Source organism: Alligator mississippiensis, chromosome 4, assembly GCF_030867095.1.
Source record: "Alligator mississippiensis isolate rAllMis1 chromosome 4, rAllMis1, whole genome shotgun sequence".
Classification (NCBI taxonomy): domain Eukaryota; kingdom Metazoa; phylum Chordata; order Crocodylia; family Alligatoridae; genus Alligator; species Alligator mississippiensis.
In genome coordinates this window covers 115,019,254-115,045,022 of record NC_081827.1, presented here as the reverse complement: position 1 = coordinate 115,045,022, position 25,769 = coordinate 115,019,254, and the positions used below count along the sequence as shown (strand labels likewise).

Here is a 25,769-nt window from a genome sequence, read left to right as displayed (position 1 = left end):
GTTCCACCATTGATATATTTTCACTCAAGCAACTGCAAGAGAAGTGTAGAGAAAAATGAATGTGCATCTTAGCCCCCATGCTCTTTAACATCTACTTTTCATTCCTACTTCTTCATGCATTCAAGGACAGCAATGATGACATTTATCTTCAAACCAGACTAGATGGAGGCTTGTTCAACATTAAAAGGTCTAGAGTGAAAATCAAGGTGAAAAAGCCGGTTTGGAGAGATTTCCTATTTGTGAATGACATGGCTTTGGTTGCCCACAGTGAATCTTCCCTGCAAAATCTCTTAGACAGATTTTTTACATCGTGCAAGAACTTTGGGTTGGCAATTAGTTTCAAGAAGACCACTGGAAGAACCAACACTGGTCATGTACCACTGGAAGAATCAGTGCCTGGGATCACTCTGGAGGGTAAATCTCATGGCATCATGGACAGCTTTTCCTATTCAGGTTCTACAAATCATCAGGAATCTTGACCGTCAGACTGATCTAACAGATTCAGAAAAGCAGCTAAGAATTTTGGGCTATTACAGAAACATGCATGGAATAACAACAAACTATCAACTAAGATGAAGATGCTAATCTCCAAGACTTGCATACTGTCATCCCTGCTTTATGGTTCAGAAATGTGCATTACATATGGCAGGCACATCAGAAGACTGAATAGCTTCCGCATGAGATGCCTACACAAGATCCTGAAAATAAAATGGTAAGACAAAATGCTAAACACAGAGACGTTGGAGCACGCAGGACTGCCACACTTAGAAACCGTGCCCCCCAGGAAGGCTGCGGAGCTGTGCCAGACTCTTCCTGGGGGACGCGGGTCCCTAAATCTGTGTGCAGGATGACAGCAGACTGCTGCTGCTGGCTAAGACCAGCGCTTGGCGCAACCTGTGCCAAGTGCTGGTAAGACTGGTGATGCTGCTGCAGATCTGGGGGCCTGCACCCCCTGGGAAGGCTGCTTGGCTGTGTTGGACTCCTCCTGGGGGGCATGGGCCTCCAGATCTGCATGCAGGATGACAGCAGGCTGCCGTCCCTTCCCCAGAGCACTGGGATGGGAAGGGACCTCAGGGACAGAACACAGATGCTGGCCAGATATAGATGTCAACGTCAGAGCAGTCCTTCCCTCTCTCTTCCCCCTCCCTCTTCTTAGTTTCTGTTTCCCTGCAAGCCCAGCTCCAAAACGCCAACATTTTCCGAAACATCTCCGAAATGTTTCAGGTGGTTTTGTTTAGTTTCAGAGATGTTTCGGAGACTTCCGTTTCATTTCAGATTTGGTGTTTTGGGCTGAAACACCTCCGAAATGAAATGGCTGCCAAAGTTTCACACAGCCCTGCTTGGCTGACTCCAAGTCTGACTCCAAGGGGGCTGGGCAGTCAGTCCTGGAAGGAAGTGAGGAGGGCAGGGAGAGCCAGGACCAAGGCAATGCATGGCACTGCTGTGCTGGTTTTTGAGTTCGCTGTCAATCAAACTAGGTGGTGCCTGGCTGATGGTGTCAGCCACAGGCATCGCCACAAAGAGTTTAAAAGGCACTGACAGTGCCTAAGAGAGGAGGCAGGAAGCTGCTACCAGGCCAAGGCAGAGGGCTCCTCAGAATGCCAAGGCAGTGGGGCACTTGGGCTACAGGGGCCTTGTTAGAGTGGATCAGGAAAGCCCCAGTAGGCTGATTTGGGGCTTCAAGCTCCAGCCTCTGGTCACAGGCTGTCTCCCAAAGGGGTGAGATATAGAATATAAAAGCTGAAGGGGTTAGCTGAGCCCCTTTATAGTTAGTTCCTCCTTGGTGCAGTCTTTCTTCTTTTTTTTCTTTAATTATGATTTTGAGAGGCCCATTGGGCCAACATTCTTGTGGTCCCATTAGCAAGGACCAGCTTCAGGACTTATCACCCAGTGATTGAGGAAAGGCTCCGTGTAAACTTCACCGAGTCCGGTGGCAACCCACTGAAGCATCAGACTACTGGACATAGGTTGACGACAGCTGAGTGAATCTGAAAGGCCAAAGCTACTGCAACAAATGATAAAACACAAGCACCTACAGTTGGTGAGTGGATAGGGTGTAGGGAAGGCGGAGCCTCAAGGTTAGCCACACTCACACTGAATACCCCTAGTGGGGACACATATTATTACACCACTGAACCCCTCCTTAAATATTCTGATAACATCAAGATGTGGCAGGAGAGTTGGGGAAAAAGTTCCTGCTTTGGGTGCTCTTGAGATTGGTTATCTGTTGAACAGTGATACAACAATCTGTGAAACTTGTAACAAGGTGTATCACTCTTGAATTGGGCTTGTCAGCCACTCATCAGGCACCTGACTAGACCTCTTATGGGTACACTACGATCCAGAGAATACACAGTTGTCTACTAGATGTCAGAAGCCTTCCTTTGCTTGGCAGGCATGGTATAATTCTGGCTACAGGATGGAGGGTTCTACTACTGAACAAGAGCATTGACTGTGGACACATACATAGTTTTACCAGAAAAGCTGCCATGATTACCATTGCTCAGGCATAGTACTCATTTTTCAGAACCTTATTGTCTAAAGAATTTGCAGAATGTGTCCTGTTCTCAACAGAATTATTTATACCCCAAGTTTCCAGTGTCAGCTTTTTTTCAGTTATATTGGTGGGAAGCATGGTAACAAACAGAACAGGAAAAAGTAACTTTTCACCTTTGCAGAAAATGCAAGAGTGAAGGGAAATCTCTGTGTACACAATGGAATAGGGTAGGCCAGTAGGCGCACACAACACTGGAAGTAAAGAAGAATGCCATTTCCACCTGAAATTTTGAGGGATGTTCTAAGCAAGTAGAATTTAAAGTCTGATATTTGCCTGCCAGGATAAAAATCTCAACTTCCTCAATAAATGTGATCAGTTTTTCATGACCAGACACTCTTATCATTTGGTTGTATATTTGCAGCAGCATAGTGCCCACTAATATCCTAGTAGAATGATTTCATAGATTTCATAGACATTAGGCCTGGAAGGGCCCTCGAAAGATCTTCGAGTCCAGCCCCATGCCCCAGGGGCAGGAAGTCAGCAGGGGTCATAGGATCCCAGTAAGATAAACATCCAAATTTCTTTTGAAGGCGTTCAAAGTGGGTGCTTGAACCACCTCTGGCAGCAGTCTATTCCAGACCTTGGGGGCTCAGACAGTAAAGAATTTCTTCCATATGTCCAGTCTGAAACAGTCATGGAGGAGTTTATGACCATTCGACCTTGTCATCCCTTGGGGTGCTTTAGTGAACAGACGTTCCCCCAGATCCTGGTAAGCACCCCTTATAAACTTACAGGCAGCCACCAAATCACCCCTGAGCCTGCGCTTTTCCTGGCTGAAGAATCCCACAGCTCTCAGCCTCTCATCGTAAGGTCTGTTTTCCTGACCTCTGATCATGTGCGTGGCTCTCCTCTGGACTCTCTCAAGCTTCTCCATATCCTTTTTGAATTGTGGAGCCCAAAACTAGATGCAATACTCCAGCTGCAGACTCATGAAGGCTGAGTACAATGGGAGAATGACATCCTGGGATTTGCTTGAGAAGCATCTATGGATGCAAGCCAGTGTTTTGCTCGCTTTACTAGCCGCAGCATCACATTGATGACTCATATTCATCTTGTGGTCAGTCATGACCCCCAAGTCCCTTTCATCCGTAGTGCTAGCCAGGATCCAAAGATGGATCAGTACGAACTCAGATAAAACTGCCATCTACAGAAATCATGCATTCCACCCTCTTGATCATATTACTGGCCGTCAGAGGACTCCCTTTCAAGCATGAAGTCATTCGGGCACTATTTACCTTTGAGATGTGAATGACACAGAATGAGCATCAGTTATCCAAGCTCACTCTACAGTACTTTGCTAGTGTATCTTAGCCCTGTTCAGGAGGGAATTTCTTTAGGAGTGAGGAGGTAATCTAGTTTCTAAGTCTGTTCAAACTTGGCTTTGCTTCTAATACTGCCAATAAAAGGTGCCAATTGTGGTGGTAATTTTTATTATGTGGACGCCAAGAACTGCCTGAAGCCATGGAAGCTGGATATGAACCAGCAGCACAGAAGCAAAGGGCTTTGTATCTCATTACCACTCTCCTGAGAAATCCATTCTCTCCACAGGATCTTGGGGGTTAGGGGGTGAGAGGGGGGGTTGTTTTGTCAAATGATTTTATTTTCAAAGCCCTGTTTATTTTACCTTGGTGGCTTACACCCTTTACAGCCAAAGAGCAGCTTTGTCATTAACTGAGGTTGTAAATAGCCACAAAAATGATATGGGCCTCTATGCATGTCTGTGGTTTTGTTCTGAGTGGCCATGCATCCCAGGGTAAATTACTGCAATGTTGTCAATCCACTGTGTGATGCAGCCCTCATCCTAAAGATGACACCTCTAGATTTCACAGTGAGACAAATGTAGGAAACACACAGGCTAAATATCATAGTTACTCAATGCAATTATTTGTTACAAATCATTCCAATTTCAGCACTATGTTCAGTCTCTATAAAGCAGGGACAATATTTACTTACACCTTTGGAGTTTTACATGCTATAATAAATGAGTGTCCATCCATTGCTCTGGGAATCTCTGTCAATCTTTAAAAAATGCACTACTAAACAGACTCCCTCAATCATCCTGGATCAAATCAAATAACCAAGTAAAATAAATCTCCTTGGTTCATTTTACTTACCAGTATCAACTAAGAAAACACCATAGTTGTTACGCAGGTCTGAGCTTTCTGGACAGTTTTCTATCCCAGCCTTGTAAACCTCCTCTGCTTCTTTAAATCGTTCCTTAAAACAGAGGAAGACTTGTTATCAGGGTAAAGCCAACATTGTTACTACTGGCTGCATATATGTACATCATGAAAATATGTTCTTATCTATACATAAAAACAACAGTATCTCATAGAATTTATTCTATAGTCAATAGGAGGTTCACCACTGTCAGCTTTTGCCAAGTGTTACCTCTCAGTGGTTTTCATTATAATCTCCACTTTCCCACCAGTAGTAACTGGCTGGCAAATGCTTGTCTTTTCAATAGCTTCTCTCGCCCCTGTCTCAGTGGTAATGCTTACTATACATGTCCCTGAGTCAGGTGCAGACATGTGTGGCTTATAGATTGGAGGTGGGGAGGCTCATATTTATTTTGGTTACAATGTTTGTAAGGAAATGTGTAGTTTAGGAACATATTAATTTTTTTCTTTAAACCAATGTCTTGCTGCCTGATTGCTCTACAGAACTTCCCACCCTACCAAGCACTAAATATGTGCAAGAGGAAAACCTGGACTGCCTAACAGGCTAAGTGGGTGGAAGGAAACATTATGGGAGAAGAGAGGTGCTAGCAGGATCAAAGGGAATGGGAGGGGAAGGGAACCACAAATTCTGATTAAATAACACAGATTTTGTCAATATGTGCAATGTGATTCATCTGTGAATGTGGCAGAAACTAAGTGCAACAAAAACCCACTGCCAGAGGCACAGGTTTAAAGTCTGCTAAATGAAGACTGGGCTCTTATCCAGTGCCAGGAAGATCTGGTTCTATTCCTTACCAAAATAGAGTCCCCCCTGATTCACCCAAGCAGTTATGCTGGCATAAGATATTGAATAAAATAGGTTCCACTGTGTAAGACTGTGTATACAGTTACTGAGCACAGACTGCTATTCTTCCTGCACAGCTATCTCACGATATCACCAGTATCAAATAGCCTGATTTTCAAATGTGCTGAGCACCTGCAGCAAGCATAGATTTTTAAGGGGGTTTTCAGAAACTCAGTAGTTCTGGAAAATCAGGCTACAGCTGTTTGCTTTGTAAAACACTTTAGGATACCTTGCATAGGAAAACCTACATTTTGCCTAGTATGAGCCAGGTGTGTTTACAACTTGGTTCTGAGATGAAAATAAGGTCTCAAATTCTGATCACACAGCAACTTTTAAGGTCTCCACTTCCCACCAGACAGCTGGTACAAGCAAATGGCCTGCCTGCTCACTTACATAAGAGCGCTAAAGCATTCCTGCTTTCTCCCTCCACTCTCCATTCACAGTCTGCTGTGGGAGGTATTATTTAATGCTTGTGAACAGGAGGTACGTAATGGTCAGAGCCAAGCCATGTGTAGACAGGCAGTGTGCAAATTTCTACCACCGAATTCTGTTTCTGCGCCTTCACCGTAATGACCTGGAACACCCCAAGCCATGATCCCAGCCTGAGACTCCAACTTTGATGAGCTGTTTGGTGATATTCAGAGGTAGCCTAGGGAAGAACCTGAGTTCACCAAGGGGGATTTTCACAAATATCTGAGTTTAAACAAGTGAAAAAGTCATGAACTCTCTGCTCCACATTACCCTCATCCATTTTTCCAATGACTAATTTTGCTTTGTTACAGGTTATTTTGAGTATCTTGGCTTAAAGTGACAAATCATGTGCTCCCCATTTTTTGAAAATCAGGTTCCATTAGGGTGCTTAGTTGGGCACTGAGATATTAGTTCCTGTAGCTTTTCACAGGAAAATGTGTTCACTGTGGGGGGGAACAGCATGTTTTTGCTATTTTGCTCAGGTTCAAATTCTGTTCTCAGCTATGCCAGCAAATCCTAGAGTTTCTTTAGTGACTTATTCTAGATTTAAGAAGGGCAAGAACAAAATATGGTCTACAGGTTCCTTTTTTTTTTTCTTTTCAAAATGCAAGTGTCTTCTCTGCACCTTTCATTTAGGAAACAGAGAGCTGAAATTAATGGTTTTTGGAAAAAACTGGTCTGATGAAAGCAAATGGTCTGTCATGGTTAAATGCTTTCACATTTACATGATAAAAGGTCAGCCAGCAAAAAAAAAAAGAGCATGATAAAAAGTTGAAACACTTAAAAAGTGCTCAGTTTGGACACTGCATATTTTTGTATGGAATTAACAACACCTTTAATTTTTGTGGGGCTGGGGAAAAAGTACAGCTGGCATCAGAAAAATAACTGAACAACTTTCTGAGAAAATCTGTGTCAGGGAGACATTAATGGGTACATTTCCTAAGCTGTTTGCATGCCTTCCTTTCAGCTGATTTTAACTTCCAGCTTTTTGTGTGTTTGCATATAAGGGTGTTTTCCTTGTTGAATTGACTTATGCTGAAAACAAGGAACTTTTATATTACATTGCATTAATGGGGGCTCAAATCCAAGTAAGCAGACTTACTGACATTTATCATATCTGTACAGCACAAGTATCCATAAAGCACTACCTCAGCTTCCAGCATCCCATCTCAGCTTGCACCGGGCTCACTGAACAGCCTGGAATACATTCTCTGGGGAAGTCCCTTTGATAGTTCCAACATGTTAGCCAGAAGTCTAGAAGAGTTTGCTCAAGACTTAATGTCTGAGCTTGCTCCCTCCCCTGTGTTCTCTTAAATCAGGGCTGTCCCATTTCTCAGTGGTTGGGGCCCACATGATGCATAGCCCACATGCCCCATGGGCCACATGTGACATGGTGTCATAGGGGCCACAATCCTACTGCACCTCATAGTGATGTTCCTCCACTGCATTATGCTGGTGCTCCCGTTCTGCATGGAGTCCCTGGGTCTCACCCAAGCCTCCTGGGATGGGCTTCCTTGGCCCTGTGAGCCCACCCTGGAAGCCAGAGCTGAAGGAGAGAGGGGAAGCCTGGAGACTCCTGAGGCAGCAGCAAAAGCAGGAGTGGTACAGGGAGCAGCACCAGGAGTCCCAAGGGCTGCAGATAGGCCTGCTATTTGAACATTTGTGTTCTAAAATGATATCATAGTAAAGTCCCAGGGAACTGATTCTTCTGATGCAATCAATAGCGTCAAACCCAACTTTGTGAAAACCAGAAATCAGGCCTTTGAACTCAGGAGACTGGCTTAAAATATCAATGAGAATTTGTAGATGTTAAAAATAATGCATTTAGAGATCTTTATTTCTTTTCCGGTTGCTCCTGAGCCTTTAGGCACAACTGGGTCACATCTTCAACCTTTTCTCTGTAACCAGGAGGGCTTGAAAAAAATCTTTTAAAAAAGTAAACTGAAATTCTTATAAATCCCTTGACTCCAAAATATGAAGACTGAACTGAAGAAAACAACCAAGTATCATGACATGCATTATAAACATACTAGAGGTAGCAATACTGTATACCTGGGTAAACTTAAGAGTGCCTCCAGCAAGCTAATAGGGTTGTATCAGAATAAAAGCAGTTAGAAATCAGAATTGTGAATGTCTGGAATCAGCACAATTGCCAAGGCAACAGATTGTTATAGCACAAACAGTAAACTGCAACTGAACTATGAGATCAAGCAGAAAAAGAAAGTAAGCTTTTATTAAAGGTGCAAATATCTTCATAAGCAGAAAAGGATGATGGGAAATGTTGGCCAAGCAAAACCATATTTATAAGGGTTCTGCTCTGGTTGAAAATCACCTTTTAGGGGGAGGAGTGGGCAATTACACTGAGTTACAGGATAATTCCCTTAAGCATGAGACAGTCTTCTTAAGTGCACCTTTTACAACTACAGGAGCAAAGGAATTTTAAGCCCTATTTCAGATTCATAGCCTTTAAATTACTGTAGAAAATGCTGTGTAGGACCAGCCAAGGCAATCAAGATGCTATTTCATTGTGTCAGTTCCACCTGCTCTCTCCCTCCTTAACCTTAACACAAAGCCTCAGTAGCAGCAGTTTGTCATAAGCATGGTCACTTCACAAGAATAATTTAAAAGGGGAACTTCCAGCACCTCCTACCCCCTTTTCATACATCTGAGAGAGAATTTTTTAACACTCCCTCTACAGCTGCCCAAAGTCACCTTTAATTTAGAAGTCTGCAATAGGTTTTGCATAATGTAGGTGTTAAAAGTATCTAATAGTATTTGATCCACTGTTTGTTACATTTAAGAAGAAAGGGTCATAATAAAGTTTTTTAAAGAAGCAAAAGTGATAAAAAAACAAAATAAAAACAAAACTGAAAGCTGAGATCTAATTTCCCCTTCCCAACACATATACCATCAGGCCTACAGTGCCAGAGTTTCCTGTTATATATTCCTCAAGGACCTGTGTAAATTTAGGGTCCAGTTCTGTAGCCTGTAGCCATATACAGCATGTGCAGTCACCAGGAAGTCAAGAGGACTGCTTGTGTGTGTGGAAGTAACCTCAATGTATGGGCTGCTGTAGTTTAGAATGAGGAGGCATTAACAATCTTAAAGGAATTTGTTACTTTCAGAGGAAACTGTAGACAACCGTATCTATTTACTTATTTATTTATTGGCCTCCTTAAGTCAACCCATAGAAGGGCAAACAAACTATGTATGTGAAGTAAGATGGATTTTTGTTGCATTTAGCATTCTTAGTGTAGTGGAACTACAGTTAATGAAATCTGACTTGGACATATGGTGTTATAGCTCTGTGGTTTTACTGCCGTGCTAACCTTACAACCACTGCTTCTAATTAGGGGATTCAATTAGGATTAAAACCACTTGTAACTTGTGAATGATTCATTTCATATACTATCAAAAGCCTGTTCCACTGAAGAACTTACTCAAAACTCAGTTTTCATGCAATGAACATGATGTGGGGGCTCTTCCTTGACTCCCTATGTGGGTATATGCAAGCACATAGACAGTGAAAACCCAAAGAACATCTCCTGACATTACTATAGCCAGTCATCACAGATCTTTCTAGCTATCTTGCAAAGATCTGGCAATATCTTACTGTTTCCTAAAAGGAAGGAGAAGTAAATAAAATAGAAAACTAGCAAGTAGAAATATCTTTCAGAAAGTATCATTTTGCCCCTTTATAAATCCATGGTGTGTCCACACCTTGAATACCATGTTCAGTTCTGGTCCATACACCTAAAAAAAGGATATCAAAAAACTAGAGAAGGTACAGAGAAAGGTAATAAGGATGATTAGTGGTATGGAGGGGCTTCCATATGAGGAGGAATTAAAGAGGCTAGGCCTATTCAGTTTAGAAAAGATAAACTTGAGGGGGACATGCTAAGAGCTTACAAAATACTAAATGGTAAAGAAAAAGTAAATAAGGATTTATTATTTACAAGAACTAGGGTCCACAAAATGAAACTAGTAGGTAATAAATTTAAAACTAACAAAAGGAAGTTTTTTTATATTGGTGTGTAATTAAAGTGTGGAACACATTGCCATCAAATATTTAGGAAACTGACAGTTTAGCCAGATTACAAAAAGAATTGGACAAATTCTTGGAGGAAAATGGCATCAGTAGCTATCTGAGCACAGGAGTTAGGAATACAACTTCTGCATCAGAACTTCCTAGAACTTAAATGCTGTAAGTTGCAAGCAAGAAAGGAAGAGGGGAAAAAACACTGGTCATACCCAGTTCACTATCCCTTTCAGCATCCACTCTCTGCCACTGTGTGACACAAGCAAGATTTGTTATGCCAAGAAAACTATTGGCTTACGTCCATAAGAAAACTCTATAAAACCCCTTATAATCAGGGAGGCCACTAGTGACATAACTAAATACAAAGAAGAAATAAAGCAATGGGAGGCTCAGGACACCTGCAGAGACCTAGTGCTGTCCTGGCCAGAAGAACCCCAATGCATGTCTCCAGAGACTGGCCAGGAGCTTGTGGGGCATAGCCAGGGTGTTGAAATGGTGCCGGAGCATGGATAGGACCAGGCGGTTGGTGATTAGTGCCCTCCTGGGAAGGGTGTCACCAGCAGGTGCCATGGGACCATGGTGTCATCAGCAGGTGCCATGGGATGTGCTGCTATGTGCCCAAGAATGACCATCCCCCCCTCCTTCAAAACAGATGTGTGGGCACTCGAGATCCTGGTTGCCCAAAATAGTGTGGGTGGAGGCACTGGAGGGCCCAGGCTACAAGGCTGCAGGCTTCCCTGTAGCTGCCGAAGTGTAACTCTGGCTGCTGAACAGAGGGAAGAGCTGGGGGAAGGCTGAGTGGGCAGGGCACTTGATAATGAGGTGTTGCTGGTGTTGATTTTTTTGTTCTTGCTCACAGGCCCTTTTGCCTCTCCCACATCCTGTGGAGGAGGAGGATGAAAAGCCCTTGCCTGGGGAAACCCTGTCCTGGTTGGTTTTGGAGGGGCCCTGTGGCCCTTCTAGGGGAGACTGTCCAGGGAGAGCCCCCTGGGTTTCACCCTTCTCACTGGCTACCCCCTGATTGGAGGCCACTGAGATGGCAGCCGCCTCAAGGGGCCCTTGCCCTGCCATAAGTGCCTAGGTGGAAAGGGGTAGAGTGGGGTGCAGGAAGGGCAGCTGTGCACTCCCCTTCTGACTAGATGAGAGAGGGTGACTTGCTATGGGAAAAAGGGGGCCCAGGGTGCCTCCTCTGGCTGCCCTGAGTGTGGAAGGGGTAGGGTGAGGGGCTGGGGCTAAGGATAAAACACAAAAAGGCACACATAAAGACACATGGGAGGGAGAAGGGAAAGCACACTTCTGGCTTACTCAGCCATATGCAAAAAACTAGAAGGAGAGTGGACCACAGAACTCACCACAGGAGGGTACAACACAGGGGTGCTGCCAGAGCAGCTAACAGGAAAGCAGGTGGTTTTTGTGGTGGAGGAGCCCCATTGGCATTGTGGGGTCCCCTCTCACTGCAGGTGAGTGCAGCAGCAGGTGGGTGAAGCAGGAGACCTCCCCTCCCCACAAGAGGGGAAACAGGGCTGTAGGTTCAGGCAAAGTTGGTGATGGTGAGGAAAATAGGAGCCTGCAGCAACTCAGAAAAGCTCCTGCTACTCCCTGGTCCAGAAGCTCCAGCAGGCAGGAGGAAGTGGCACCCCTGGTGGTCACTGTCTTATTTTTTGTATTTGGTGAAGCGGGCCTAGGCCCACCATGAACTTCTATAAATCCCCCTTAAAAAGGGAGTCCACTCAGAATACAACAACTGATAGCTTGGGACAAATAAAGAAAACAGTAACAGGAGTGAGGGTTACAAGTTCAAAACAAGAGATCCAGAAGGGGACCCTGATCAGAGCACACTGGCTCCCGAATGAGTCGAGGGAGTCTGTGGATGCTTAGCAGTGAAACTGCCTGGAGACATAAATGAAGAAGCGACAGAAAGACAGCCCCACACTCGCCAATGTCCCCCATTGGCCAGAGTCTCCTTCTTGGTCTTGTAGATGGCCACCTTGGCCAGAACCAGGAGGAGGTTGACCAGGAGGTCCTGGGGCTTGGTGGGGCCACAGATGGGGAGTGCATAATAAAAAAGGGACAGAGAGAAGTGCAGCCAGAGCCTCAGCAAGAGGTTCTGGAGGAGGCGGAAGAGGGGCTACAACCTGGTTCACTCAAGGTAGGCATGTGCCAGGGTCTCCCTCTGTTGGCAAAAGGGGCAGGTGTTGTGGGGCATCTGTAAAGCACACTAGATACATGCCTGTGGTGACAGCTCTGGGGAGGAGCAACCAGCTGAGGTCCCCTGTGGCTCATGGGATCAGGGTGGAATACAGACTTGTCCACCGGAGACCCTTGCCTCTGCCCTCACCTAAGGTGTCCTGCCACTTTTTGTCCAGGTAGCATGTGAGGATTGGATGATGGACTATGCAAAGTATAAGCGTGCAGAGCTGGTGGTAGTAGACTATTTGGAGGTTGACTGGCTCCAGCTTGCTGAGATGGTGAGGCAAGGAGCGCCATGGGGTCTGCAGCCCCATGACTAGCTCTGGAGGGCTGAGAGATACTGGTAGGCAGGGACTGCCCTCGTACAGAACCTGGTTAATATTGGGAAGGGCAGTGGGTGGCAGGGCAGTCTTTATCTACTGAAGTAAGCATCAGAGAGCATGCAGCATGGGCTGGTAGACACAGGATGCTGGGCATGGTGAACCTATAGTCTGACAGTGAATTGCAACTGTTACGTTCTTACATTCTAGCCACTCATAATTACTATCCCTGGGCTAGCAGCACTGTTTATGTTAAAGTTTCCTAATGTTTCCCATTGTGAGACCCTATTTTCACTTACTTATAACTTTGCCAAAATATAACAACTTGGGCTGTTCTTTAAAAAAAAATTCAGTCAAAATGACTCTGTGGATTCCAATAACAAGGCAAAGTGAAACAATGTGTTTTGCCAATGTTAACATTCTGGCAACCTTTTCTTTGAAAAGCTTTAATGTCCCCATACTGCAAAGCAGGGACCTGAAATTAGACAGGTGGTGGATTTTGTGTTAGTAATTAAAGAATCATAAAAAATTGGACTGGAAGGAACCTTGTCCAACTCTCTGCTCATACCATTCCAGAAAAGCATTTGTCTAAGCTGCAATTTTAAAAGACAACAGTAACAGCTATTTCAGAATATGGAATCTGGCACTTACTCTGAAATCTGGGGCCCTTGGCAGATGTTAAAATTCTGACATGATTGAGATGCCTCATCCCCAAAATCGTATGTCCTGCCATGCATGGGTGGCAAGCACGTGATGTTTGGCATAGGATATTAAATGCCTCAAATCCCAAATGTGCATCTGAAGAAGTTCAAAGCGGTATCCTGCCTGATCCTGTGGTTGGCCAGGGGTATATCCAAAGCCTGTATATGTAATGTATGCATGAGAACACCTTTGTGGCTGGTTTACCAATTTATTGGGCTGAACATGTAGCATGTTTGGCTGAACTTGTAGCATGTTACAATTTAGGGCATTATTAACATGTTAATTGGAAGGGAAGTTGTTGAGGATCGGCTAGAAGACTCTAATCCTAGTACAGTACAATTGCCTCCAGAGCCTGGAATATGATCTAGGGGTCCTGAGTCTCTCCATTCACCTGCTGCCAGCACATACCTTTAAAACTCTATTTAATTTGAACTTAGAAGGACAGGAAATTATATGCAGACAGACATGCTATTACACCTTATTAAAGTATGTAGTCATACCCTCTAAGTTATGAAACCCAGAGTTAAAGTTGCTTTGACCAACATAAATTTGTCCTCTTGTGAAGATGCATGAAGACATGGTCTCTCATTATGTGATTATTACTGTGTTTTCCACAGGATCCCTGCCTCCATCAGTGCAGCAGTTGGATGCTGCTCTGGGGAAGAATCAAAGATGTGCAGAGAAGGAAAATGTTATAGTTGTCTGTGGAATCCATGCAAGTAGCTGGAAGAACTGGACAATTCCTTTAACAAGTTTACAGCATAACCTCAAATCACTTCAATCTGTTGACTTACTCAGTTGGGGTTTATCATACTGAAGCACTTGATTGTAAGACAAAGCAACTACTCTAGCCAGATATCCATGGAATTACATTTTTGTAATAAAGTAAGGTATGATAGGTATATAAGTATGGTAAGTATATCTTGGCAAAAGTGTTTTTACTACATGCTGGCAAAAACTAGGCATATGGTAACATTGGCGCATAATGCTGTGCAAGCCAAAACACTGATGCTTACCTGTTCAGCCAGCAGTGAAGCCAGGCTTGAGTAAGCATCTGCAAACTCTGGACCATATTTAATGGAATCCCTCAATAAGGTTATAGCTTCCTCCTTCTTCCCTTGGGACCTGCAAGCCATAAAAGGAAAAAAAACCCAATTCTTTTAATAATGTGTTTAGGTCACCTATTGATTAAATACTTCAAAAGAGGCTTGAAAGTCTCTGCCTTGTTCTTTTCAACAGACTAAATAATTAACTTCTATCCACAACCTCTGTAACCAGAATCTCCTGAGGAAATATAGAATTCCATTGCCTTTCTGCCACTCTGAAGAGGAGTAATGAAGAACTGCAATTATTGGATATGAGTTAAGTTTGTACCTGGTCCACTTGCAGATTTCTTGCTGGGCAGTGCACAAACTCACTGCAAAAATTCTCCACCATTTTCAGCACCTTTTTGTTGTTGTTGTTTTGTTGTTTTGGGGGAGGGCTGGGGGGTGGGAAGAATTTCAGGAAACCTTCACAATGCTTTCAGGGGAGGGACAAAAGAAATGGGAATGTAGGACCTCATCTTTCTACCACAGCTTTCAAAGGACCATCTGCAAGTATTCCAGCTCTGGAGTCAGCAGGGCAGGGAGCATGCACAGGAGCTGGTTAAGCCTTCATGACTTCTCTCCTTTCTACAGTCATGGCACAAACTAGTACAGCTTAGTACAGCCTGATATTCTGCTAGTTTTGTGCTGTTTGCATGCTATCCATGCTATTGAACTGCATCCTTTCATTAAGAGGGACTGAACAAGAGAGAGGGTTTCAGAAGCAGTCAGGGTTGGAAAGGTTATAAAAAAAAATCATTATTCTTTAAGGGATGAGCAAGAACCAGTGAGGCCCCATAAACAGCAGGGAGGCAAGAGACATCCTCAGATGTGCTTATCTCCAGCAAATCTTCTAAGATTGTTTTCTTTCATTTCTTTTAAACTAACAAAATAATTCAGGGGAAATTCTATGAGTTTCAGCTCATGGAGCCTCCCCTTCCCTATGCAGGTTATGTTCTGGGGAGGCCAGAGGGCATAGGGTTCATTTTAATGGAACATACCTTTGTTCCACTAGTCTGGTATCCTGATCACAAAGGTGACCATTATCTGATGATTTACGTGCAGGCAAAAGCAAACAAGTAATACTGTTACCTAGCATTGAAGAACTGCAGAGAGAATAAGAACATTTCACCCTGGCAATTGGTATGTGTCGTACTCTCAGCTTGCAAAACCACAGACTTTATTATTGCTTATAAAGTCCTCCAGTCCATTTGGAAATCTAGCTATAAGATTTGTCTTTAATTCTGAACTCTGTCTACAGAATAAATCTATAAAATTGGTGCATCCAGTAGAATGCTGGTCAGGATTTAGGTATTATGTCAAGGGGAAACTAAAGAAAATTTTATCAGAGCACAGTGCACAACCTGTGACATAAGAGTCTCTCAAAGAAGCCATTAGGAAATCACTTGCCTTATAGGTTGGGATGATGTCAAAGGCATAGAATGTCTGACTGGTAGGACCTATTCCCACTTCTGTCACTAACTCACTGAATGACCTTGGAATAGGACACTTACTGGAAACCTCTCTTTGCTTCTATTTCCCCTATATACGTGTAGTCGACACAAAATGTACGAGCTATTTTGTATTGCAAAGTGTGCTGTTGTATATAGTTTTAGTCAAATATGATTGTATATTCCTTTTTCTCTGCTGTGCTGTATTTACCTATGTTTTCTATATGAGAGTATCTTGTTTTCTCTCCTCTGCTTGGGCAAGCTGGAAAGAGACAGGAGATACTGCATATAGGCAGATACCTGTGGTTTTTGTTAGGCCTACTATCCAGGGCAGGGGCAGGCAAAACATGACCCACGGGCTGCCAGGCACCTTCATCCAGACGCAACACCCACCAACTAATTGTACCCTGCCCAGACCTTTCACCCACAGGAGTGGGAGCAAGGCATCCACGTATGCACCTCACCCCCTCCCAACAGACCCTATTGTACCTCACTCTCACCCTTGTGGGCAGAAGGGCCTGGCCCAGCCAGCACCAGCTTCTGGGTGGGGCTGCTGCTGCCACTGCTGCAGCCGCCAAGGAACCAGCTCAGCTGCCCTGGTGTCCCACGCGCCCTGGGCAGCAGGTAGGGAAGCAAAAGGGGTGGAGGCAGGCGGGGAGCTGCATCTGGGCAGGAGCATGGAACGTGGAGCTGGGGCTAGGGCTGGCGGCAGTGCAGAGCCCATGTCTAGGGAGATGGCAGCAGCACAGCACTTGAGTGGGCAGGGTGTGGATGTGAAGGAGGGTAAGAGGGTATGGAGATGGTCCCACACCCCTGCCATGATGCACAACCCTGCCGGTGGCAGCAGCAGCAACACCAGCAGCAGGCGGTGGCACTCAGGCCACTTGTGCTTGGTGCAGGCACTGCCACCTGGTGGCACGTGGATCTGGCCAGTGCTGCACATCACAGCAAGGAGTGCAGCCCCACTGGACCGCCTCTGTCACTGGGGCTCTACGACACACATACAACTCCTGCACCACTGGGGGTAAGCTCCATGTGCTGGAGCAAGCTGCCTTCACCACCACATGGGTCCCAGGACTCCACAGGGAAGCAGGGACCAGGGCTCCCTTCCACTTCCAACGGACTCCAGGACCTGCGTGGCAGGGAGCAGGGAAGCAGACCCTACGATGACAGGCTGAGAGCCCTGGGGCTCTTTAGCCTGGAAAAGCGCAGGCTCAGGGGTGATCTGATGGCCACCTACAAGTTTATCAGGGGTGATCACCAGTATCTAGGGGAACGTTTGTTCACCAGAGCGCCCCAAGGGATGACGAGGACGAATGGTCACAAACTACTACAAGATCGTTTCAGGCTGGACATAAGGAAGAATTTCTTTACTGTCCGAGCCCCCAAGGTCTGGAACAGCCTGCCGCCGGAGGTTGTTCAAGCGCCTTCATTGAACACCTTCAAGATGAAACTGGATGCTTATCTTGCTGGGATCCTATGACCCCAGCTGACGTCCTGCCCTTTGGGTGGGGGGCTGGACTCGATGATCTTCCGAGGTCCCTTCCAGCCCTAATGTCTATGAAATCTATGAAATCTATGAAGCTGGTAATAGATGTGGCCTAGTGGGGCTACACTCCTTGCCATGGTATACAGTGCTGGCCAGTGCCATGAGCCACCAGGCACCAGTGCTTGTGCCAGACATGAACACCCTAAGCACCCCCGCCTGCTGCTGTCACAGCCTGCAGGGCTATGCGCCATGGGGGGAGTGTAGGGAGGGATCCCTATGCCCCCCCATCCTCCCTTACACCCCGCAAACACCATGCACCCACACCCTGCCTCCACAACCCACCCCACATAGACACCCACCAAAATACCCTATGCCCCCACACTCCCTCACTTCACCATACACACACACACACACACCCCACCATACACACACCTAACATGAAGAGGAACTCTCAGGTGCAGGGGAGAGGAAGTTTGAATGTAGGATGCCTCTCCTCTCCCTTTCTTTGTCCCCTTTTTGCTTTCCTGGGTTTGGGGTAGGATAGTACCGTGGGGGTATTAATCTCTGGAGCAAACCACCAGGATTAGAGCCTGGTAAAATGTGGGTCAGGATTTGGAGGCTGGGCCCTTTTGGTGCTATAGCAGTTCTTGTGTCTTAGCCTAGCTGAATAGCTGAGTCCATCTGCAGTTCAGGCCCAGGAATCAGGATGGGCCTGGCTCCCCTTCTCTTGAGTTCTTTTGCACTTTTTTGCCCGAAAAGAGCTGGGGATTTGGGACTAGAAATTTTGGGGTGTACTCACACCCCCAAGACATCATGTGGAAGTGGATATGGCTACTTTACAGCTTCCTAGGGAGCATTGAGGGGCCCCTTGCACCACAGAAGGACCTATGCTCACTAGCAGCTCCCCAAGATGCAGCAAAACCCAAGGAGCAGTTCATAGGACTATCCTGCTGAGTAGTAGGTATAGGAATGGAAAGCCCCCCAAACTAACCCTTGGGTGAGCCCTGCAAGTCCCAGACTGCCTGGGCATGGTGAAACCTCCCCAAGGGGGCGCATCCTATAAACTATGCCTTGTAGTTGGTCATGTTTTAAGATGCATTTGGTGTTTTCCATTGTTTTCTCTAATAAATCTGTCCTTTGTGTTTACCCTGCTTGTGAGGAGGGAGTTTTGTTTATGTGGGACACAACAGTCAAATCTAGTAATCCTAGATTTCTGGGTGGGGGCTCAAGCCACAGTAAAAAAATTTTGGGTACCCCGAAATTTGAACTTGGCCCTTGCTGCTGCTGACTGGTGCCCAGCAGAAGGGTTACATATACAAAGGGGATAATAGCACTTAAAGGCACTGTTAGCTTTTGCATCTTGAGGTACTTAATTAAAAATGAATGCTGCATACCCAAAGACTATCATGATTTAATTAAATATTTTGCACTAATTAAATGGAATGTATTTCATGTCTTCACTGCCACTAGCCCAGTCCTAAGTGAGTTAACAATCTTTGGGCTGGGGATGAGGGCTAGAGGAAATCTCTGCCACTATTCCTAGGCAGGGCATGAGCAGAAATAGTTGGAAACACCTAATGTAGCAATCTGCTGTTGCCACAGAAGCATATTTCCCACCTTAGAAATGGGAGAAGCTTCTCTGACTGACTATGGATGCTAATTTAGACTGGAATAAGCCTTCCTTGTGCTGGGTGCACAAAGGAATAAGATGAACTCTGTACCCTATCAAAAGAAGCAAAGGAATCTGAAACATGGAAAAATATGTGAATACCTTGCAGCTCTAGCCTTGGATTTCATCTGAGCAACACGGTCAAGAAACCAGATCTTGTTATAAGTGCAAATTTCAGCTGATAATATTTGTGGCTTTGCAGATTTTTTTCCCTTTCGAGTTATATAACTGGAGGGATATTTTGCCTGTGCTTTAAGTTAAGTAAAAACAGTTGTGCTAGTCTTTTTCTTTTTCCAGCTCTGCACTATATAAATTACACGAATGAAGCAAAAACAAATAAAGAACCACTTTCCCCCCTCACTAATTAAAGACTAGCTAGTTCGTCAATTTATAAAACTTTTGGATTCCTTGGCTCGAGTTTTGCGACACGTTTATATAAATCGAAAACAGATGGCTGCTTTCTAAAGGTATCAGCCTTCGGCAGAAACCTAGGAAATGCCAGCTACAGAAATAAAAGGATTAAGTGATCCACTCAGCAGCAGTAAAAGTCCCCATTAACCTCAAGCAGGTACTCTGAGCACTGCACCCTCTTAATTACTCTTTTGTCCTTAATGGCTTTTTTGTTTGATCTAAGGACAACGTGTCTCCTTAAAACAAGGAGGTGAAGGAGGGAAAATCATGGCATCTTTTTATGTGACAGGGTGAATTATATGAACATCACTCTTATGCTTATATTAAAAGAGCAGGTATGACAAACTCTACTAGGGCTCAGTCCTGGAAGATGCTGAGTGCTCTGGCCCTAATGCAGCTAGACACGTAAACACATGCTTGACTTTTAAGCATGTGAGCAGAGAGTGAATCATGAATTAAAGTGCTTTCCTGGCTTAGGGCCAGGATGCTCAGCACATTGCAGGATAGAGGCCAGAAGGATATTTTTTTAATATGCTTACCATGGTTTGCTTTGTCTCAGACAACACAGCACACAGGACTCTGATGTACTTATGTTTTATGAATTTGATCTCAGCTGCAGGAGAGCCAAATGAATAAAACCCCTTCACTGTGATATAAAGGGTAGAAGTTGCCCCAGGCAGGCACCTATGATCCATTTAAATCATAATGTGGAGTTTAGGAGCCCTGTAGGGGTTCAGAGCCCTGGGCTCAACTTCATCAGTAGTGAAAAGACCAGCACAGGATTTGGATTTTCTTAGCATTTTTCCCCAAATTATTTGGAACATTTGTAAAGCACTAGATAATGAAGAAGCAATAACTACACAGATTAAGAAAGGCTCTATTGTGCACTCAGGAAAGGCTCTCACACAGCCTGACACAGCAGAGTAACCTGTTTTCCTCTAATGATGAAAACCTTTGGATAAGCTATAAGTGTAATTTCTCTATTATCCCATCTCCTTCAGCAAAAAAACCAACAAAACCCCCAAAACACCCACATGGAATCTTTAATTTTTACTTGCATGACTACTGAAGCCCAGGAGAAGGGATCTTGATTTTACATCAGAACCAAAAGATTTCTGAAGTTTCTCAGTAGTTATGCTTATCCATTAACATCTAATCAAATTAGAGTATCTTCAGATATGGACAATTTAAAATTTACTCCTTTTGCCTCCAAAATTTTACCCTATGAAAGTGAAAAAATTAGGTACGTAGAACTGTGGTTCAGAAATAAATTATATCCTTCCATTCTAATAGCATTCAGTTAGTCCAGTGGTGCTCAATCTTTTTGGTCTGCAGGCCAGATGGGCAGTGCTCAATCCCTCTGCGAGCTGGATCAGGGTGGTGGACCCAATCCAGCAGCCACGGCAAGCACACCACTTCCCATATGGCTACAGGAATGGGGGCAGTCTGGCCCTGTTCCAGCCATGTGGGGGAAGAGCGCTTGGCCCATCCCCAATCCAGCCTGGCAACAGAAGGGGGCTTCACTCAGCTTGAACCCAGTCCCATTGGCAGGGGCATGACCCAGTCCCAACCCAGCCCTGTGGGGAGAGTGGACATGGCTCAACCCTGCAAAAGGAAGATGTGGTCCAAGCCCTGTGGAGGGAAGAGAGGGAGAAGAAGTGGACACGAGCTGGCCCTGAACCAGCTGTCCCCAGAGAAGGGGCATAGTTTGGCCCCATGGTGAGAAGAGGGAGCAGCCCAGCCCCAACCCAGCTGCACAGAGGGAAGGGAGCATGGCCCAGCCCCAATCTGCCCACGTGGGGAGAGGGCTGTGGCCCAGTTCCAATCCACCTCATGGGATTTAGGATTTTGGCAGCAGGGATGGGTGGCAGTAGTGCAGTAGGCAGACAGTGCCACTGTTCTCCTGCTGTCAGAACTCCTGCACTGTGGGGAGCCCTGTGGGCCAGATTCCAAGGCTCTGCAGGCCACATTTGGCCCATAGGTCGGAGGCTGAGCACTCCTGACTATAAGGTCTATAAGGCTCCAGCTACATGTTACACTTAAGACACAATTAACCAGTTAATTACATCTTAAGTTGGTACCCACATGTTCAACCAATCAATGGTGCGATGAAAGGAGAAATAAGCCATGAAGTTATTTTACAAAATAGGTATAATAACTTTGTGGCTCGTTCCTATTACATCATTAACTGAACATATGACCAGGTGCTCCTCCTGGCTGAGAGACCAGTCAGCTAATCAGGGCTCCCAGCTCGGAGCCCATGTGCCCCCCTGGCTGGGAGCCCAGAGCTGATGGAGGTCCCAGCCACAGGGACACTCCAGACACCCCTGCAGCTGAGCGTTTGCAGCTGATGTAGGCTCCCAGCTCTAGGGAAGCCTGAAGTGACACCACATCAGCTGTGGGCTTGCAGATTTGGGGATACCTGGAGCACCTCTGTGACTGGGAGCCTGGGTTAGCTGATGGGACTTCCAGCCATGGGGATGCATGGGGTATCCTTGTGACTGGGAGCACTGGTCAGCCTCCAGTCGTGAGACATTGCTACATGCCAGTGTAGAAGGAGCCCAAGACTGTGATCCCAAGCTCCTTCTGCCCTGGCAGTAAAGCATGATGGGATCTGATGCACTATTGCATAACTACACCTCCCATCATGCTTGTGTGGCATGGCAAAAAGCATGATTGTGCAGTTTGTGCATTAGATCCCATCAGGCAGACAAGGCTCCTTGGGTGAATTTGATATCTTTTATTAGACCAACCCAAATGGTTGGAGAATAGTTATTAAGCAAGCTTTTGGGTTCAAAAACCCTTCGTCAGGCTAAGGAAGCTTCAGCAGTTGGTGTGTGCTCTTCCTGGATGGAATGAAAAGTCCCATCATGCCTTTACCTACATGTTCAGAGGGACCCTAAGGTAGACCTCTACCCTGCCTTCTCCCTAGAAGCATTGTTGCATGCAATCTAGACAGTATCAAATCAGAGACCCTTCCTAACCCCAAAAATGGTGTTCATGAAATGCAGTGTTCAGTTTGGGTCTTTGCTGGAATGGGGAAATGCTTTAGTCTCTACAAAATAATTAGGGGTGCACCAATAAAGATTTTTTTGGCCGATACCAATGGCCAATTATTAAACAGCCATATCAACTGATACTGATCTGACTGTCAATATGCAGCCCAGCAGCTTGAAGAGCAGAGTCCGGTTGGTAAGTCTGTGGGGGGAAGGGATGTGGGGGAGGGAAGGGGCATAGGGGAGCGAGATTGAGGCCCCCATGGTGAAGGAGGGAGTGGGGCTGGAGCAGGCACTGCCGAGCCAGGGCAAGGTACAGAACGGAGCCATGGGAGGGCATGTGCCCCCTGGATTTGTGCTCGGGGTCAGGGTGGGCTACCTGCTGCAAACTGGGGCTCAGGGCTGCACTGGCCTCTTCCCGGTGGGGGGGGCTGGGCTGGGGCTGTGCTTGGGGTGGGTGGGGGAGGCACTGGGAGACAGGGCTACAGAGGGGATACAGTGAATTTTGAAATGGTTTAGTCCACCCCACAGCCCCCTCCCCTCATCAGCACCGCTGCCCAGCCCACCCCCACCCAACCTGAGCGTAGCCACAGCTCAGCCCTCTTGACGGAAAGAGGCTGGTGCAGCCCCTGGCCCCAGCACACAGCGGGCAGCCCACCTTCACCCTGTGCACAACTCTGGGGGCACATGCCTCCCATGCCTCCCCAGGAGCATGCACAGCAGTACAAGCTGCCCTCCGCGCCCCCCGGATGAGCTGCCCGCAACTCCGTCCCGCACCTATCCCAGCCCCATTCCCCCCTTCACCATGGGGCCCTCTATCTGCCTGCCATGCCCCTTCCCTCCATCCTGCCCCTTCTTCCCACCACCCCACCCCCCATGCATGTGGCATTTCTCAGTGACATTATCAGCCACATAGGCAAAGAAAGTCAACTGCCAATAATGTCAAGTTTCCTTTTATCGGTGCCGATACAATATGGACCAATATACCAGTGCACCTCTAAAAATATTAATATTGAAAAATTTCTGATGAATTTAACTTTTACGTGATACCTTGTCACTTCTCTTCCCATCATCCCCCTGTTTTCTCCAGCCTCTTCAGCAAATTCCCATTTATGTCTGACAGCCTTCATCAGAGGAACTCAGAGGACAGGCACACTGACACTTCCCCTTCCTCAGAATAGGTGATCTTGTTGAACCTTGATTAAATCATTGCAACAAGCATCCTAGACATCTCATGTGCTCCTCTAGGTATTGAACTGAATATGAATAAACATTTCAATTAATACTGCCTCTAAGCATTTGAGTTTCTTCTTAAAAGCGTAGCTATAACTTACTTGCAGTGCATGGGGTACACATACTTTTATTAGACACAAGTGCTCTACTGAATATTATATCTCCTTATAGTTGAAGGAATACAACAAAGAAGTTGTTTCCCATTCTTCTTGTGACAACAAACTGAGGTTATTTAACCCTGTGCACATTCCTCTCCTAAATATTTACCTCAAATGTTTATAATATTCCCCACCACCACCACTTTTACTGAATGTCCCCAAGGCAATAAATCTGTATGAAGTGTTCTGAATAATTCATATTTATCTCAATTTTCAAGTTAAGTCTCATCAGAATTGAATTCATAGTCAAGAATTAAATATTTCCATACTGAAGAACTTGGACAAACATTAAGCCAAAGGGAGAGACGCGGCTCCAAAAAAGGGAAGAAAGTGATTTTTTTCATTGTAGGTGAAAGCATTGGCTATTGCTTTTTCATGGAGAAGGCAGTTTGTACTGTTTAGCAATACTCTGCTTGATATCTATATAAAGCAAGAAAATGATGACACACTTGTTTCTTTTTGAGTGAGTAAACAAAGCCAGGGGTTCATTAAAACATCATCATGCAGTACTTCCTCGGAAAGATTTATCTTCTGGGAAATACTTGTCTGTACTGTGGCCAAAACAGAAAATGGCTAGATTAAAAAAAATACAGTACTTCCATGAAAACCCAAAGATTCCAAAATAAATTTGCTCAAGCTCAGATCACTAACAGCAGCTGTTTGGACAGACAGATTATGTCCAAGAGTAGTGGGTGGCAGATTCCTATGTTGACAGCAACTCTTTCCCTCCAAAATGCTCGAGTTTTCTTTTCTCAAAATTCCAGCATGGGTTAAATTTAATGACAAGCACAACCAACTTTCCCCAAAACAAGTTTGCTTCAATTTAGGGAATTCTGAATACTCCACAGAGAACCAATTTATCATGCACCTTTGTGTAGGTAATCCTATTTATGGACGGGATGTAAGTGTTACAGGTCTGACTTATATTGCTTTGTAACCTGTTTTGTCATTTGCTATATCCAGTCATGTTTTTCACTCACTTCAGAAGCAAAGCTTTATTCCAGCTTTACACAAGTTTAAATGTCTACACCAGCTAACAGGATACAGAATATCTGGTGGTGTGTCTTTATGTTCATGTCAATATCTGTAATCATTACTGGAATCAAAATGCAGTAGTTAGGAACACAGGACTAGAAAGGAGCTCCTAGGTTCCTGAGTCTGGCTCCTCGCTATGGAAGGCAACTTAGTATATAATTCCTTTAAAAAACTTAGCAAGTTCCCTTTTTAATTTTTTTTATGTTTTTCTGGCACTGATAATCAAATAGTAAGGTCATTCCAGAACCTCACTGCTCTAAGCGTTAGGAACATTTTTCTAATTTTTCTGCCTAAATTTCTTCCATGACAGTTTGCACTCATTTGTTTTGTCTACCAACACTGTCCTTTAGTTTAATTAGCTCCTCTATCCCCCTGGTTATTAACCTTTCCAAGGTGTTTTAGAGAACAATCATATCCCTTCTCAGCCTGCTCTCTGCTAGGTTAAATAAGCCAAGCTCTTCTAGTCTCCTCATATAAGATAGGTTTTCCATCTCACCATGATAGGTTTTCCATTTCATCTTAGTAGCCCCTTCTTTGACCCTACTCCACTTTGATTTTGTCTTTCTTTCTTAAACATCGGTGTACAGTTCTCGACCAGAACTGTACACCTTGTTCCAAGTGATGTCTCACCAGGGCCTTGTAAAACAGCATTACTACTTTCTACACTTGCATCTCATTGATGCCCTGTGTGCAGCTGATAAGCACTAGTCCTTCTCCCCCAATCTTTTTTCCAGCTGATAGAGACCTGGCTTACAAGAAAAAAAAAAAAAAAAAAAAAAAAAGTCTTTGTTAATTAGCCCCAAATGACCCTTCACAGAATCTGATGACACAAACTGTTGTGTACAACAGACTGATTTAATTAATCTATAAGGTGCACCTCTACCCTGCCTTTTGCATGTATTTCATCACAACCTCTTTTCATTATGCCAGTCTTCAAGA

General features: G+C 45.0%; 1 protein-coding gene across 5 annotated transcripts in view; it reads right to left on the bottom strand.

Moving 5' to 3' along the window:
* TMTC1 (transmembrane O-mannosyltransferase targeting cadherins 1) overlaps positions 1–25,769 on the bottom strand; it is a 261,037-nt gene that overhangs the window by 17,536 nt on the left and 217,732 nt on the right. For all 5 annotated transcript variants that reach the window (XM_059726488.1, XM_014609054.3, XM_059726487.1 and 2 more), the window contains 2 exons: positions 14,320–14,428; positions 4,672–4,774 (listed from right to left, as the gene is read on the bottom strand). In XM_059726488.1, coding sequence (XP_059582471.1) covers positions 4,672–4,774; positions 14,320–14,428 — 212 coding nt within the window. The remainder of the gene's footprint in view (positions 1–4,671; positions 4,775–14,319; positions 14,429–25,769) is intronic.